Source organism: Diadema antillarum, unplaced genomic scaffold (genome assembly GCF_040938485.1).
Source record: "Diadema antillarum isolate AM-2024a unplaced genomic scaffold, OU_Dant_1.0 seq00001817_RagTag, whole genome shotgun sequence".
NCBI lineage: Eukaryota > Metazoa > Echinodermata > Echinoidea > Diadematoida > Diadematidae > Diadema > Diadema antillarum.
The window spans coordinates 165,910-183,269 of record NW_027272492.1 but is presented as its reverse complement, the minus strand read 5'-3'; the positions used below and the strand labels follow the sequence as shown (position 1 = coordinate 183,269).

General features: G+C 37.5%; 2 protein-coding genes across 2 annotated transcripts; one reads left to right on the top strand and one right to left on the bottom strand.

Annotated features, from left to right (window-relative positions):
- Positions 1 to 3,834: 3,834 nt before the first annotated feature.
- On the bottom strand, positions 3,835 to 4,992 carry LOC139712539 (somatostatin receptor type 5-like). The gene has a single exon (XM_071624353.1). The coding sequence runs from the start codon at positions 4,990 to 4,992 to the stop codon at positions 3,835 to 3,837; it is 1,158 nt and encodes a 385-aa protein (XP_071480454.1).
- Positions 4,993 to 12,464: 7,472 nt separating this feature from the next.
- On the top strand, positions 12,465 to 17,294 carry LOC139712533 (DNA-directed RNA polymerases I and III subunit RPAC2-like). The gene is made up of 5 exons (XM_071624348.1): positions 12,465 to 12,588; positions 13,879 to 13,991; positions 14,635 to 14,711; positions 15,648 to 15,727; positions 16,399 to 17,294. Exons 1-5 carry the CDS (start codon positions 12,547 to 12,549, stop codon positions 16,441 to 16,443), a joined length of 357 nt encoding a protein of 118 aa, XP_071480449.1. The 5' UTR covers positions 12,465 to 12,546; the 3' UTR covers positions 16,444 to 17,294.
- The last annotated feature ends 66 nt before the right edge of the window (positions 17,295 to 17,360 follow it).

Below are 17,360 nucleotides of genomic sequence, written 5' to 3'. Positions count from 1 at the left end.
CTCACGAGTTATTTTTAGAAAAGGTCACGCATTTTTTAGGAAGAATTTCATCCACCTGGCGCTTGAACTACTTGCACCTGTCCCGAACAAAGAGAATGATGTCTTTGCATAATGCGCATGATACGCGCATGCTTTACAGCGAACTTCTGGTACGCTTTCGGTATGCTTTTGGAGCACATCGGGAAGTGGTCCACTTTTGGCTCGGTACAGTACGGTACGGTACACTTTAGGAGCGTTCAAGCGCTCCTCTGGCGCGGGTACGGTACGGTACAGTTCGCTTTAGGAGAGCGCTCGAACGCACCCTTATTACTGTATATGTCTAAGTGCTGGTGAGAATACCAATGGCAAATTTTAACTAAAGTCGCTTTGGTACTTTTTTTTTCTTTTACTGTTTGGGACTATAATAAGAGATTGTGAAGCAGCTAGATGTAGAGCATTCTACTATCATTCATGTCCAATTCGCTGTGTTAATTGAGAGAATAATAATGTCAGTATCGAGTTGTTTTGAAAGATTATGAGAAATTGGTGTGGTACAGTTGGGAGTACTTCATATACTAATCATTATAAGCGCACAAACATAGATGCACGCATACATGCACACATAATTTATACACACACAAGGGCAAATATTCATTATGAAATTCTATTTGGAAACAAAGCATATGCTTGTATATATACATGTGTATTTCAGTCTATAGTACCTAAACATATTTCACAAAAGTCATGTCACAAATTATTCATCGACATATTATTAGGCAAATATTTGATTTAAAAGTTCCCATTCAAAAACGCTTTTACGAGAATTTGACCTTTTTATGATATATAATACTTTATAAATCGTAGGTGGCAACCATTATGAAGTAGAATGAATTAACAACAAACGATATACTGAACGATATACAACCTCTTCCTTCAAGCCGAATAGTTTTCTGCTTTGCAAACTTCGAAATTGCGATGCATAGAATTTGCATTTGTGCAACGTTTGAATAGCATTGCAATTCTTGTTCTATCATTGTCTATGTTTCCTTATGTCATTGTCACATCCATTGTTTACCCGAAAAGACGTTGATAATTATTCTTATCGGACAATACGTTCTACTACTTACTATGAAATCATGGCATACAATGTCTGCTAATTGTAAATCAAAATTTCATTTTGATTTATGCTCGATCCTCAGAAGACTGTACAAAACAAAAATAAAATCATAATATCTTTATAATAAACAAATAAACGAGTACCACATAACCTTAATCAATCATCTTTAATCAACATAATTACAATACTTTATGCGATGATTGCTGTCATATTTTCATGTCCACAGTTCATTTTAGTCTATTGATAATCACACATCAATGTATTAGTACTAGTAGTTCAATTCAAACCATTTACATTATTTCATCCCTTATATGTTCTCATCGAATTCCTCTCGTTTTACAATCATGCAGCCTTTCTTTAATTTGGCGTAGATGCAGTGAAAATCATTTCGTAAACTATATCAGACCGTCAAAAACAAATTCCTGTCAAGAGATACATTACGATACCATAACAAAGGATCGTTAATGTAATGACGATCCATGATATCTGATTAAATTGGTTTAAAAATATCTTTTCTCTTGACATCGATTGGTAAGATGCAGATTTTGTCTACGGATATTTTGTTTTCAAAGATACGCAACATTGCTGAGTTTTTTTTCTCTCTGACATTCTAGAACTTTTCTGATTTGATACATTTCTGAGATGGCAGGATATTTATCACATGGCAGTTTGGGAATAGAAAGTGTGAGAGAATAGAGAAAAGAGAATAGTTAAAAAAACAAGATAAATTTAGTTGCGAGGTGGAGAATGAACACATAACGCGGACTCTTTATCATTTCGTTTACATTTTTGTAATATTTTATTTTATGGTTTTGTCCAATGAAAAAAAAATAACAACATCTCAATTCATTAGACTGGGGCTTACCTATAAATCATAACTGCGTCATAAACTGTGTTCATTCTGTTTTTTCAGTCACAAAGGCATAAAGATAGAGAAAGCTTGAGCATTATATCTTACTTTCAAATGGCTGCAGTAGTAAAGTCGAAATAGTATCCACCTTATATCTTGAATACTGCGCTTTCTCATGAAAGATTTGTAAATTGTAAATTTGTCAAATGTTGATTTGAAAATGAAATTTGTAAGAGAAATGTCTTTCCGTTTTGAAGATAACTTGATGAGTTCAAGATTGCGATGCAATGCGTCTATTTTAGCGAACTTGCTATATCTGAGTTAAATGCACTGCATTCATTGTTAGAATAGATCAGGCTCAAGTTGTTTTGAAAGACTGAAGGAATGTTAGTTTGATGTAAATGATTGCTTTATCGCCAGTTTTCGTTATCATCTTCGCGAATGAACGGTTCAGGCTGAGGACATCGGATAAATAAATTTTAAACAAACTTATTGCTTTTTTTTATCGAGGCAGCCATCACTACTACCTGCTTAAGATGGCAGACTCGTTCATTCTTTCTTTTCTTGCTCAAATAAGTGTATCGTTTTGATTTCACTGTATTTGTTCACAAACTACAAATTTTCATGATTATCATAATTTGAATTATGTACATGTTATGATTTTCATGGAAAATGCAGAAATGCAATCAAACCAAAACTGAAACGAAAGATCTGCGAGTTTTGAAATGTCGCTGCTAGCTTATCACCTTAAAAGAGAGAAAAAGAGAGAAAATGGGGGCTTTTTAGACGTGCCGTCCTTGTAGAAAGGTTGGTAACGGTTGGTTGATTTTTCTTGTTGCGCCAAAAAAGTCAACAATTTCAATAGTCACAGCTAACATATATACCTTCGTTACTATACGATGTATAGATTGCCTTTGACGGGGTTCAGACTTACAGAGGAAGTCAATCGTAACGAGTTAAAAAAAAATGATTCGTGCAAATCGAGTTATTTTGCAAAATCCCCTGTGGAAACTTAAATCGCACTTTTTCCCAAACACGCTTGCTAAGTCACGATTGGCCAATCGCCGTCCGAGTGTTTACTTCCGCCCTGCTGCACTACTCTGGCAAAAGGGTGCAAGTGACCGAAGTGCAATATAGTACAATGAACAAATGTGTTTGTTACTTACGTTGCTATTATAGAGCAATGTTAACATATTTCGACTCTGATACTGCCTATCTCGATATATAGGAATAGTGTTTCTAATCAAAACCAAGAATAAAGTTCCACATATTTAGTTCAAGCTATAAACAGTAATTAATTAGATTTTGGATATGTATTACTTGCTTTATATTGCCGACTGATTTTAGAGTGCGTGAATTATTTGCATCTTTTCTTTGCATGTTGTATTGCGAATTATTTGATCTAAAATTTGATATAGAGTTTGTGACACAGCTGTGGTATGAATGTAGCATGTGCAAATTGAGAGGAGACTCTTGCATGTCATGTCAGTGCTTGCATCAACAGTCAGTACTATAGACAAATTTGGTAACGGGATAACAAACTATTTTTTTTTTTGTAGTCTGAAAGCGCTCTAGAGAGAAGTGATCTGCCGGTGCTTTCGAAGATATTTACATTGTCGTTGACTTTCCAGTAACATTCTGTGTTATTTGTTTGCAATTATAACATTGTCAGCAAATACAGATATTAACCATTGATCCGGACAGGCAATAAATATAGTTCTCCAACACGTATCTCATCGTTCACAGCGATTTTGGGCTTCAAATATTTAGACGTTCTAATGCCATTTGTTCCGCAAGCAAATCCCTTGTCATATCCCTTTGAAGAACACTGTCTGACCAAGGAGGTACTAAGTAAGTCGCCTCGTACCTCTGAAGATTTCCCTTAGCTTTACACTCTGGTATCCAGTGTAACACGCATGAACTCGTTTGTGGCGGTATTCGTAGAATGTCCGACAGGACTAGCGGACGCACCGATACGGAAAGCCTGTCTAAATGCATGTCTGTAGCGGTGGCTCATGGCTGTGTATATGATGGGGTTAATGACACAGTTTATGTAAGCAAGGGATCGACTAAAGAACACGAGTCTGGCTTGAGCGTCGCTCGAAAGATGGTACTCGTCACCGTGGAGAGTCGCTATCATATCCGAGAAAGAGATGATTTCGAAGGGAGAGAGACACACGAAGAACGCCACCCCGTTAATGACTAGCATACGAGCTACCCGATCTCTGACGTGCGTATCGACGTCGGGCCGGATCTCCGTGTGAGTCTGCAGACGCTCTATTGACTGGTTTAAACTTCGGACGATCAGCACAAACATGATTACGTTAACGACGAGTGCGAAAAAGAAGGGAATCGTCTGCATTCCGTTGGCATATGCCTTCATCCAGGGTTGAGCTGGAGCGCAAATGCCCCAAGTTGATGGCCAATTACTGAATGATGAATCGGTCGAGAAAACAAAACACACTTGTAATAATTTAGTTGATGAAGGAATCAGCGTCGACGACAGACATAGGGAAGCCAGCCACGACCCAGCCGTCAAGAGGGCGGTCTTTGACTTTCGATGTCTATTTTTGAGACGCGGCTTGCAGACCGCCAAATAGCGATCCATTGACACTAAGCTGACAAAGCAAAGTGAGGCAAAATAGGCCGTGTCCATGATGAGGTATACCCAGATGCAGCCTCCTTTGCCGAGTGGGTTATCGTCACCGTGGATCGGAGATCCTCGATATCGCGCTATTTTCTCTCCTATTCCCGCCGACAGGAAAACAATATCCGCTACTGCTAGATTCACGAGGTAACAGTTGATGGACGTCTGCATGCATGGGACGCGGTACACAACATAGATAAACGCAGAATTATCCAGAATGCCGAGTGCAAGGATTAACGGGAGACAGAGGGTGGCGAAAATTGTCTCGCTTCGGCTGTACCCATAAGCTTCTTCGTCACCTTCATCAGTGAGATTCACCACCTCCAAGCAGTTGAGAGCATCAAAGGCCATCTCATGTGGTTGCCCAGATACAATCACTTCATCGGATGACGAAGCCATCGCGTATTTATTCACTGCAAACGCAAAGCAAGGACAAACAGTTTCGAAGGTTTCAAAAATGCAAGTTGAAGTCATGCACTTCATGGATTACAGAAGAGAAAAATTGTCGAATCTTCCATTGAAAGACACATTCTTGTAATATTTCCTCTGAATAATCCTTTACATGTGCAGGCTTTATTTGACATCGACTGATATACATATCACACAAAGGTATAATATCACTGATGAATGTAATCGTCCTGAAATTATCTCTTCCTAGTGACATTCGACCCGAAAAGTCAGTAACAAAATATCGAGGAAAAAAAACATATTCCTTTTGCAGAGAGTATACAATGAAAAATATCATGTAAGTCACACGCAAATTATGATCTCCTGTGCAACTCCATTTTCACCTTAGGCATACATAGTGTGCATTTCATTCTGCTGTCACTGATAATAAGATGGTAGTTAAGACAAAGTTTTGGCCAAATTATTTTTATCACGTAATCTGTGTTTGCCCGCATTGTTAGATATTTTCGTTAAAGTCCCTTGGCTATAAGTATGAAACGAAATTTAATCGAATCGAATCAGCAAAATATGATAATGTATACTAGGAGCTCAAATCATTGCAAATAAGGGGAATATTTCAAATATCAATAGACAAACGATTATATTTTTCCTTCTGGTTGTTGATATTGTATACTGATGATTGATTTCTTTGGTTTTAATTGTTTCGCAACTCACCGTTGTCTGAAGTGTTGCACCCGTCAATCATCCAGAAACACCTGACATGAGTACTATATCCGTCACCAGTGCCTACAGGTCTGCTCACAACTGGTCGCCACAATATGGCAGCATCGACAATTCTGCACGCTCACCATCGAGCTACTCTGGCAAATCTCTAGACGCCCAGAGTTCAGCGCTGGAGGTCGACCTCTATATCATCATTATTCTCCTCCCCACTGAAAGTATAATATCTCAACGCAATGGCGATCCGCACTGCCAAAATGAATCTTCCTTTCGACTTGCCCTCGAGAAGCAATACTGCTATGTCAATGAATCGAATGCCGCTGATTACTAAAATAGTCGCAGACGGACATTAAGACGTTCTGATTTTTTTAAAGCTTTTGGCGCCTCCTTCCCCGAGTACCATTGAGATTCAAAATACTGTAGCCCGCACTCACAAGAAGGACACTTCTCTATACCAATTCTCCCGCGATATTTAGATAGGGGGCACAGGAAAGGGTGATATACTCACAAAAGCTGTTACGTTCTCACTGGAGAGTGGGCGCATCAGTTGCGGCTTTGCGGGGAGGCTTGAGAGGCCAGCAAAGCAACGGGTCATCGCAATATTGAATGCGATTGTAGGTGACACATAGAGGCAGTTCGCCCATGTAATCGCATCAAGCACATGCACCGTGTTATGACAAGCGTGGACAGAGTTTGAAAGAGAAAAATTGATATTATTTTTTCACTGGTATACGGGCAAACATGAGGAATGAAAGCTAGTGCAAGCGAAAGTAAGCTGTTATTGATAAACGTTAACCATTTGAACTTCAACCAAAATGTACCTTGGAGACACCCTAGGCCAAGAGTACGTAACTTTTTCACATGGCTGTGACGTCACTTGCATCGCACTCTCGTACTTCAAAGAGGCAGAGATTGATTATTCATTATGAAAGATTTACAGAATGGACCAAAATCCTCTCTCTAGAGAGAGAGAGAGAGAGAGAGAGAGAATACGAAAAGGCACAATGTTCTTCAATTTGAGCAAACCCTTGGACTGTTTTCTTGTTGCTGTCGTTGTTCTAGAATATGTTTTGTTGTTACAGACCTGTCATGTGCGAAAAAAAAAGAGAAGAAAAGAAAGAAGAAGCTGCATTGGTCTGTTTTTTCCAGTTTTATACTTTTCGTTTACGATAGGTTTGCCTTGCGGTAAATTTCCGTAAGATTTTCTTTTTCTATCTATCTATCTATCTATCTATCTATCTATCTATCTATCCTCCTCTCTGTTTTTCTTTCTTTCTTACTATACTTCTCCCTCTCATCATTCTCTCTCTCTCTTTCTTCATCTCTTTGGCTGCATGCAATTTCATACAGCCATTGTCATTGTCAGCAGAAATTAAATTTGTGCCTTTTTGAACCTGACACTGACGTCACAACTGTTGTTTTTGTAATCAATTTTCGGCAAAGAATAGAGTGGATTCGTGAGACAAAAGTATAAGACGAGACAACAAGTGAAAGGAAAAATAATAATGACAATAATAAATAGAAAAATTGAAAGAAAGACGAGAAAGAAATAAAGAAATGGAAAAGGAAAAGGAGAGGGAGAAGGGGGAAGAAACTGAGAAAGGGGACCATGTGAGATAGGCGTCTGTTTGCTGCACTGCCTGCGGGATAATGACGAAAGAGTTACATATTTGACGCAATAATAATGAAGCTGTGTTCCTATCGAACTCTTGTTGCCGCGAGGAGGCCCGTAAGGGGCGACATATGCCGTTAATCATGGCCCGCATGCTACTTCAACATCTTCTTCCATAGTGTTACTGAGAAGCTATGCATGCCTCGGCCGAGACGCGCGTGAGAGAGATAGACAGGAATACAGAGAGAGAAAGAGACAGATGTCTAAATGTAAATCCTTCCCCCAGCCCCTAGCCCTTACCCCCAGAGACCTTGGGAGTATGAATTGTATATATAAGTATAAATGGCATCCCAATGTTGCCAAACTGTGACCTCAGTCACGCGAAAATAAAAAGGAAAATTCGAAATAATTGCCTTTATTTCATAATGCCTCTAATTTCTTTCAAATGCTAACCGTTACCCCTTATCTATATCACAAAGGTGAGAATCACTTTGTTCCTTTCTCGTCGATCTAGTATGGAATTTGTGACTAAACCAAGACAAATTACAACAAATCCCTGGAAATTTAGATTGAACTGAAAGAAATAATACAGAGTACGAGTTGCATAGTTCTCATTAGCAGTGATAATGTTGGTTACACGTAATTCGTTATTCAGAAGGTATAACAATAATTCGTTGTCCCGAATTTAATTCGTCATTCCGAAGGTAATTCGTTGACCCGAAAATTAAATAATGTTCGATATTCCGATAGTTCGTTCATTGCTCCGAAGGTTCGTTATTCCGAAGGTTCTCTAATTCGAAAATGAAATACGGTTCGTAAGTCTTCTTTCTTTCTTTATTTCATTTTCGGATTGACGAACCTTCGGAATCACGAACTTTGTTTCATTTTCGGATTAACAAACCTTCGAAATAACGAAAATCACCTGATGCTGTACTGGACTTTATAGGAACATTGAGCAGTATTGAGAAGTTCTGAAGAGAAAGACTACATGGATCGTGGTCGCTTTGATTGATTGATTGATCGATTGATTGATTGATTACTATTGATTGATTGATTTATATTGATTGATTGATTGATTGATTTTACTCCCGCAAGATGAAAATATGCACATTACTTAACATTGAATAATACAAAGAAGTTATCATGAAAGTACATTAAACTGCGGCTGGATGGTCCCACTCAGCTGCGCCAGGAGTTCGGAGCTGTTCTACCAATGGAGAAAACAAGAAGAAAACAAACTCTGTGTACTCGATTTTAACATACATATTCATAACATTAACATAAAAATATACAAAATCACATCAAAAGATATACAGAATCAAAATGACATCCATTATAACAATTCAATATATTCAGCAAATATCTACGTTTCAAAGAAATACATATAATGATAATTTGCTATTGTTGATATAGACAATGATCTAAAGATTTGCGCCATGTTGAAGTTTGGGGTTTGGGGAAAACGAGAGTACCGATGGCACGAAGATTGTATGGCGTGTGTAAACAGCTCTTTTAAATACCGATCAGACACACTGTTTATGGCCTTAAAAAGCTTGATGTGTTGCATGATATCTCGAAATTTTTGTGATCAAGTTGTTTGTAAGTCTGTCATAAGACCATCAACGCTAGTCTGGAGGTCAACGGTTCGATTCTCATACCGGAAGCAGCAGGAGTGCTCAATGTATGGGCAATGCGCTTTATTCCTCAGTTCTTACTCCTTTTATGAGAACTTAGAATAAATGCTTAATCTATCTTTCAAGTTGGCTTGGGTGGAAAGGGTAACGTCAAAATTCATCAGATAAGTAGTATGGTAGACGTTTCCTCAGACTCTAACAAGTCAGATGAAATTGTTACGGAATTTTAATGTTTTACTGACATTTTTTTTTTGAAAAAGTATTATTCGCGACATAGGCAGAAAAACATAATGAAGCATTTATGTCACCATGTCACAGGTATCCCATTGTCGTTGACCTACAAATTCATTAAATGTATTCTTAATGAATCCCATTGTCGTTGACCTACAAATTCATTAAATGTATTCTTAATGAATCCCATTGTCGTTGACCTACGTATTCTTAATGAAAGAACGAAAACAAAAACAAAAAGCAAAGCAAAAAAAATGTATCTTTGGTATCAAGTTACTGTTTCATTGTAATGACCTACAATACTGATGACTTTTTGGAGAAAGTTGTTGCTATCATTGACCAAGAGCATTATTGTTAGAATAGTTGTGGGTGTGGTGTGTGTGTGTGCGTGTGTGTGTATGTGTGTCAAATATTCTAACTAGTTCTGTTATGAATCTTTATTGTAGAAACTGCATTATTTTATTGTAAGAATTGCTTTTAACATGACTGATTTGCTATTGAATCATAGGTCAAGTTAGTAATAGATGGTTTCCATTATTTTGTTTTGTGGTTTGTTTGTTTTTGTAAATCCATGCAAGTGAGGCAGGTTTTTATGTGCTTTTTTCACTGTTATGATATATTATTACTAATCCTGTTATGAATTCGTATCGTAGAAAATGAAAATGTAAAAACTGGTTTTATGATTAATTTGTTACTGGGTACTTCGAAAGAAATTTCGATTTCGAAAGAAAAGAGTGTGGGTGTGGGTGTGTGTGAGTGCAAATATTGTTATTATTTCTGTTATGAATCTTCATTGTAGAAAATGCAATATCATATTGTGAGCATTGGCTTTAAATGATGGATTTGTTATTGAATCATAGGTCAAGTATTAGGTGGGTTGCTTTTTTTTTAATCCCACGCGAGACATGTTTCACGTGTTGTTGTTTTTTATTGTTATGACATAATATTGTTACTAGTTCTGTTGTAAATTCATATCGTCGAAAAGGCAATTCTTATAATTGGTTATATAATGATTGATTTGTTACTGAATTATTTTGGAGGAAATAAAATAAAGATTTTGAAAGAAAAAAAATGTCTGTATCTGTGTGTTTGAGTGTGTGTTTCTGTGCGAAGCAAATAGTAGAGTTGTGAGGTGACCATAATCACATCATTCACATTTTTGTGATGCGACCAACGTATACACCACATATAAACTATTCTGTGCAACAGGTAAAGCTTCCAACTAATTGTCTTTTTATATACCTGATTATTCATCTGCTACTTATTGTCTCCCGTATGTCTACCACTCCATTTGATTTTATTCTATTTTATCTGATGAAAGTCAACCCGAACATGGAGTGACTCATTACATGAAACCACCTCGGTCCTGTGGTTGCTATCCTAACTTCTTTTATGAAATTAGGCCTGGCCCCGTTTCATAAAAAGTTGATATGATAGTAACTCTGGCTGGAATAGCAATTGTCATGGTCATGACTCAGATGGGGCTGCTGGCCACGGTAACGGGTGTCTCCAGGTCCAGGTGGAAAGTCCGCCAACACCAGTGTGTTTTCTTTTAAACCTATATGGCTAATCCAACATTTGTATTTAATTCATTGAATAATGATGAATTGTATGACACAGTCTGGCATTTGTTGCATCCGATCAGGTAAACAAAATTCTCAGTTCTTATGAAGCATATCGAATAAATATAGGCCTATTAGGCTTACTTCTGCACAAGAAGTTTGATACTAGTACAATTTTTATTCGAATGATCCTGCGCAGAGCCAACCATGCTTTTACTGTAAGCCCATATAAACAATAGGCCTATATGATATGAAATGAAATGAAATTTATTCATATTCCACATAGTGGACATTATATGATAAAATATACAGGGTATAACACATAGTGGACATTATATCAAAACTATACAGAGTATATTACATGTTTATACAAAATATCGTGATATTCTGAGATAAAAATAACACTATGTACAAATGTGGAGGGGACTACTTAGAAGCACTGCTTGTTAGATGTAGTCCCCTTACAGATTGTAGACAAAATATTATCAAGGATAAGGCTGAGTGAAATAACAAAAACACCATATATACACTATTTACAAGGGCACATGAACCGTACTATGGATATACAACAAGTCATGTATATGTTACAAAGCACAGGTTTATGTATAAAGTGTTTACAGTGTACATTATATACCATTAGAATAATGAATGAAACAGAAGATAACCTCCCGAGTATACTTAATGAAAGTACTCCTAGAAAACATTGATTGAAATATACATACGTTTTATTACCATAAATAATAATAATGATAATAATAATAATGATAATAACAATAATAATAATAAAAATAAAAATGATAATTATGATAATTATCATGAATACTGCTGATAATATCATTTTTGTTTGTTTGTTTGTTTGTTGATTTTAGCTCACTTGAACATACGTGGTATATAAGTAGAAATTTTGATTGGTTGCGTTTATGTTTAGAAAACTCTGATCTAAATCAAAAATGTATATGTTCCGTCATAGGTCTGCAGGGGCGGATCCAGGAATTCTGTAAAGGGGGGGGGGGGGGCGCAACTAATATTTCTAGTGCCACTTCCGGGTTTCATTTCATTTTTTTCTTTTTATTTCTATTGTTTTTAACAAAAAATAAAGGGGGACGTGCGCCGGTTGCGCCCCCCCCCCCCCCCCCCCCCCCTTTGGATCCGCCGCTGGGTCTGACAGAGACATGGTTGAATCCCAATTTTCGTAATCTAGTTTCTATACTATATTTCGAATCCGTGTACAGAAGAATCCGAAATAAGAGCGTATAGGTGGTGGAGAACAACAGTTTGCAAGAGGCTATTGCCATTGGTAATTTGTAATGTTGCAATTTGTTATTTGCAATATTTTACTGTAGGACCTAATTGTTTTTGGGGATTTATATGGCGATCTTGAAAAACAGATTCTTTATTCCTAGCTACACAGCCTCCAAGTCGGATGTGACAAAAATGCATGCACCACTCATCTCCATGAAAATTCTGGCTTTGCTTTTGTGTGTGTGTATGTGTGTGTGGGGGTGGTGTTGTGTGTATGTATTTGTTTGTTTGTTTGTTTGTTTGTTTGTTTGTTTTTGTTGTTGTTGTTGTTGTTTTTAGGCTAACCTTCATTGTCTTTTTTCCTAGAGATCAGTGTGCGCAGGGGCTGGGGAGGGGGGGGGGGGGGCGATCACTTCATTGTTGATGAGCTACAGTATATCGCGTATAGCAGCTAGAGCATAGCGCTGCACGTGTTGTGTGGTAGGACGCCTGCACTTCGACTGCCAAGCGATTTTCACTGGGGTTACGGGACTAACTACAAGAGATGGCGAGTACAGAGGTCAAAGGGAGTGGGAGACTAGGATTTGTAAGTAAACTTTACTTTATTTATTACTGTTGAAGTCCAGACATACCTGTAACTCCCGATGAAGCTCGATAAAATGATTGTCGATAGCCCATGTTAGTCCCGTGTACTGCTAAATGTGTGTGTGTGTTTTAGCACAGCTTCATATGTACATTGTATCTGATAGACATGTGTATAATTACTGCACCAGTGTACTCCATTGATCAGTTGATCAATGACCACGGTGTCACGTAAATCTAAGACATCTGACGTTTTAGTTTTATATATTTAAAGCAGAAGATTGATAGAACATTCTGCCATGTAGTGATGCTGTAAACTTTAGATTTAATGTCTGATGATATTGATAAGTATCACATCATGTCTAGACGTAGACGTTTCCAATTGATAAATTATATCCTGATTTGTGTCGCTTACGACCATGAAATTGTGTCTCATGTTCAAACTTTTAAGCAGAGAATCTGAGTCCAGCACTGCCTTTTTTTCAATCCAAGTGAGGGTTGACACCAAACTGGATTGAATTAAGTGGCCAGTGATAATAGGAGAAGCCTGCTGAGGGTTGTTTATATCTCCATTTACCGCTAGTTACTGGCTGGACATGCAAGCAAAGTATTTCACTTGAGATAACGTAGCCTAGAACTCTGTAGAAGAACGATTTGCAAGAAAATTGTGATGAGCCCGATGCCAATGAGATGGGCCAATACATTGTATCATTGGTCAATGATCAATATAATGGAAAGAAATAAAGATATGAAACTATACAGTGATGCACTCGCATCACACCCACAACCATGGCATGGCTGCAGTGATGCTGTCGAACTGTTACAGAATTATGCTTCAATCAATGTCCCAACAAGTAAATTATTACATGTTGACTAATGTATACCGTATGCGTATGTAGTAAACTACAGTGTACATTGTACCTTCTTGTACCTTTAGCACCAAGCTTGTGTCATCTGGCCAACTGTTCGAGATCAACTCTTTCAGCACGTGCTTCGAGCTGTCATGCTTTACAATTTTGCTAGCTAATAGTCTGTTTGGTTGTGCGTGGTGTCATAAATAATGCAGCTGAGCCCAGTGGTTGGAGCTTTCTTTGAGAAACCATCTTTCAGTGCTAACAGTGATAGCATTTTAATGGCAAACTCATGATCCTTTGTGCACTCTTATCCTTTTTCTCAGTCCATCCTTTCACTCCCTTGTGAAAGAATTGTAGTAACAGATGTCCTAGTGTGTTTCTAAGAGACATGTAAAGTTCTTTGCTATTGTCCTTTTGATCCAATTATTCGTGAATCACAGGTGCAAACAGCACAGATGACAGAGAACCTGGATAAGACCACATCTGTGACATTTGTTATGCACGGTGAAGACCACACACTTGGAAATGCACTGAGATATATTATCATGAAAGAGTAAGTAAACCAGTACACAACAAATATTCCTTTCATTCATATCTTTCTTTGTTGCATTCAAAGCTGCCTTCCCTTATTTTTGCATCTACAACTCTAGAAATGAGTCAGAATAGAGTACAGTGTATGTGAATAATGTCTAAGATGATAATTTCTCTTTTCTGCTAGCTATGGGCTACATTTGCATTAAATTCAATCAAGATATTTATATTTGACATGTTACATGGTAACTAAGTACTTTTACAGGTACGCATTTTCTTTGTCACCCTTTTGTGTTAGATTGCAGAATGTTATCTTAAACATTAAGAGAAATTAAGTTCCCTTAGTGATATGGACCATTTCAAGGTGTCTGAATCTTGATTATTTTGGTTTAGTATCCAAGTCTTATTGGGATATTGCTTATTTTAGTTCCTTACTTTCGCTCCATTCTGTAATGATGTGATAGTGAAGCCCATTCATCAGGCATCTAAGCCAGTTAGATACATTAAAGCAGGCATGAACTCAGTGATAATTTGATTAGCAAGGTTTTAATGGAGCCCTCTGTGGAATTTGACTAATGGAAGGTCCTTGAATAATGACTTTACTCATTCCAGTGGCTGAAGTCCCTTTTTATCAGATTATGTGTGTTTCCCTTTGTCACTGTCAGCCCCGATGTGGACTTCTGTGGTTACAGTGTGCCTCACCCAACAGAAAACAGGATAAACCTGAGAATACAGACAAAAGGTGAGTTGCAACTCTCATCGGGCTCAACAGGATATCTTCTGTCAATGTCTGCTCTAGCACGAATGGGTTTGTGTGTGTGTGTGTGTGTGTGTGTGTGTGTGTTCATATACAGCTGTACCTATTCATTCAGAATGCTCCATACAATTTACGAAATTTGTGCTAAATAAATTCATTAGGTTTTCTGCATATAAAGTTAGCATTTGGTGTTTGTTTGTTCATTTTGCCACACAGCATATTCAAATTCTCATCTCTTCCCATTTTCCCCCGCCATCAGCCAAGCCAAAGAAGAATCCATGTAAAGAATTATTTTATATCGTGACTGCTTTCATTGTTGAGCATGTTTACATTGTAACTACCAAGTTTTGCAACACTAATAATATGCCATGTGTAAATCCCTAGAAATATTTCCTACACAATGGAGTAAGTATTACAATTATTTTGCACTTCAAAAGCCATTCATTTAATCCCCCAAACTGCCTGTCTATGAACATACTTCTGTCTAGCCAGTCATTGTCTAAATACATGTACAGTCGACCTTGCTTAAGTCGACTGTGCATAAGTCAAATAATTGCCAAAGCCGATGGTCTTTTCAAGCCCTCCTGTTTTTTTAATATATTGATGTTAATCCCTCATAAGTCGAATTTTCTCCGAGTTGAATCTACTGTATATTCAGTCCAAAATAAATTTGACTTAGCCAAGCTTGATTGTTTAAGTAAATTTTCACGTTTCAGGGTTATCAACAACACAAAAAGAGCATTCCTCATCATAACAGTTGTAGTTTTTAAAAGTGATTGAACATTCACCTCTCTATTTCTTGCAGATTGGGATTTTTGTTCATCTTCATTCCTCACCATCATTATTTTTTATTCCAGGCCTGTATGAACCACTATAGTTAGTGATACTTTCTTATCAATTCATTTTGTTTCTTGATATTAGGTTCACCTGCTGCTGCTGCCTTCACCAGAGGACTCTCAAATCTGTCAGATGTCTGTGATCACATTCAGGAAACTTTCAAGGTACGGTGATTTTAAATGCTGTAGCAAAGTACTACATACATTTGCACTTGCATGATTGCCCACCTAGTGAAAATTAAATCCAACTTTTAGACAAGTAAAACAATTGGAAATCTGTCCGCTGCAATAATGTATAGTGTGTGTGTGTGTGTGTGTGTGTGTGTGTGTAATGTGTGTTCTACTTGTTATGTCTTTACTCACTATCCTAGTAAATCAAAGAGATTATACTCAGTAATATATTGGAAAACCTGATGGGTGCTATTCTAGATCTATGCAGACTTCAGGTGATTGTGAAGAATGGTTTGAATCCTCCATTTAATAGATGGTTTGGTTAACCCATTGAGGACGAGTCCCAAGTATACTGGGGCAAGTGTCTGTGGTAAATGTATGTTGTAGCAAAATCAGTCTGTTCTCAACGGGTTTTATTCGATGCTGCTGTCAAGTGAGTTTAATGTCAGCAAATTAAAAGTCGTAATTGTTATTACAGAAACCCATTTGTGTTGACATGCACCATTTAGCAATGTCACGAAATCTGATACATCTTTGACAGAATTGTCTCTTCATACTACATCTGTCTTTTTCTTTCTCTTTTCTTTTTCAATTCTACCCAGCAGTTGTTTAGTCCACAAGTAGTAATGCCTCTCCCTTTCTCAAATTCACCTTTGCATTTGCAGGACAGTGTACAAAAATACAAGGACCGAATGATGGACATTCAATGAGGACACCAGGGAAGGTTATGTGACTTTACACCAAATGAAGAAGACAGATGGCCAAATTGGTAGAGTTTTGTGCGATAGATTGACAGGTCATGTGACCTGTCTTAAGTGACAGTCCATGCCTCAGTGAGAATGTTATCAGTACAAGTGGCCAAGAGTTTGCTACAACTAGCATTTGTCATGGTGTAATAGCAAATACAGCAGAGCTCGAACAGTATGTCCAGAGCAACTTCTCAAAATAAGAGAAAATGTGCTCTTCTGCAGTGATGAAGGATGTGCATGGATTATATTCGGCACTGCAAATCCAGAGCAACCATATTTCCAAACAGTTTTGTGGTTTGAAGTACTCATGGACCAGTCACATTATTTTAAAAAACTCTTTTGGCCTTTATTTTGTCAGATGAGGGTTCGACCAGTAAATAGTTAAAGGACATAACAGAAGGACACACCATATACTAGTACCTATAGTGAGTCTAATTATCAGAGTTTTTGGTGGGTTTTTTTTTTATCATTTCAAGTCAGTATCCAAATCAGGTAAATTCATTCAGAGGATCATGTCAATTCAGGGCACCAGCTCTAAAGACATGAATTGTGTGCTCATTTTATGACAGGAAAACATCAAGTCTATAATCACTAGTAGAAGAATGAAATTACCGAATCAATTTAGATTTGCTAATACATCAAAGAGCTGAGATTTTTTAAGATGACAGACACACTGTCTAAATGAGTGAAAATATAAGTTCAATGGAAAACAGGGTGTACAACAGTAACTTGCTTTATTTCAGACATACGTGGGAGTGACGAGACATGCGATACCCTGGAAGAGAATAATATAGTTATAGTAATTGTGCCAGGGATTAGTGTATTGAGGGTAATTATTCAACAGATCCAGAACTGTATGGAGACCTGACTGACTTGAT

Coding starts and splice junctions, on each gene's coding strand:
- LOC139712539 (XM_071624353.1), bottom strand. CDS start 4,992: ATGGCTTCGTCATCCGATGAAGTGATTGTATCTGGGCAACCACATGAG.
- LOC139712533 (XM_071624348.1), top strand. CDS start 12,547: ATGGCGAGTACAGAGGTCAAAGGGAGTGGGAGACTAGGATTT. Junction 13,992..14,634: donor AGATATATTATCATGAAAGA/GTAAGTAAACCA, acceptor TGTCACTGTCAG/CCCCGATGTGGACTTCTGTG. Junction 14,712..15,647: donor CCTGAGAATACAGACAAAAG/GTGAGTTGCAAC, acceptor TCTTGATATTAG/GTTCACCTGCTGCTGCTGCC.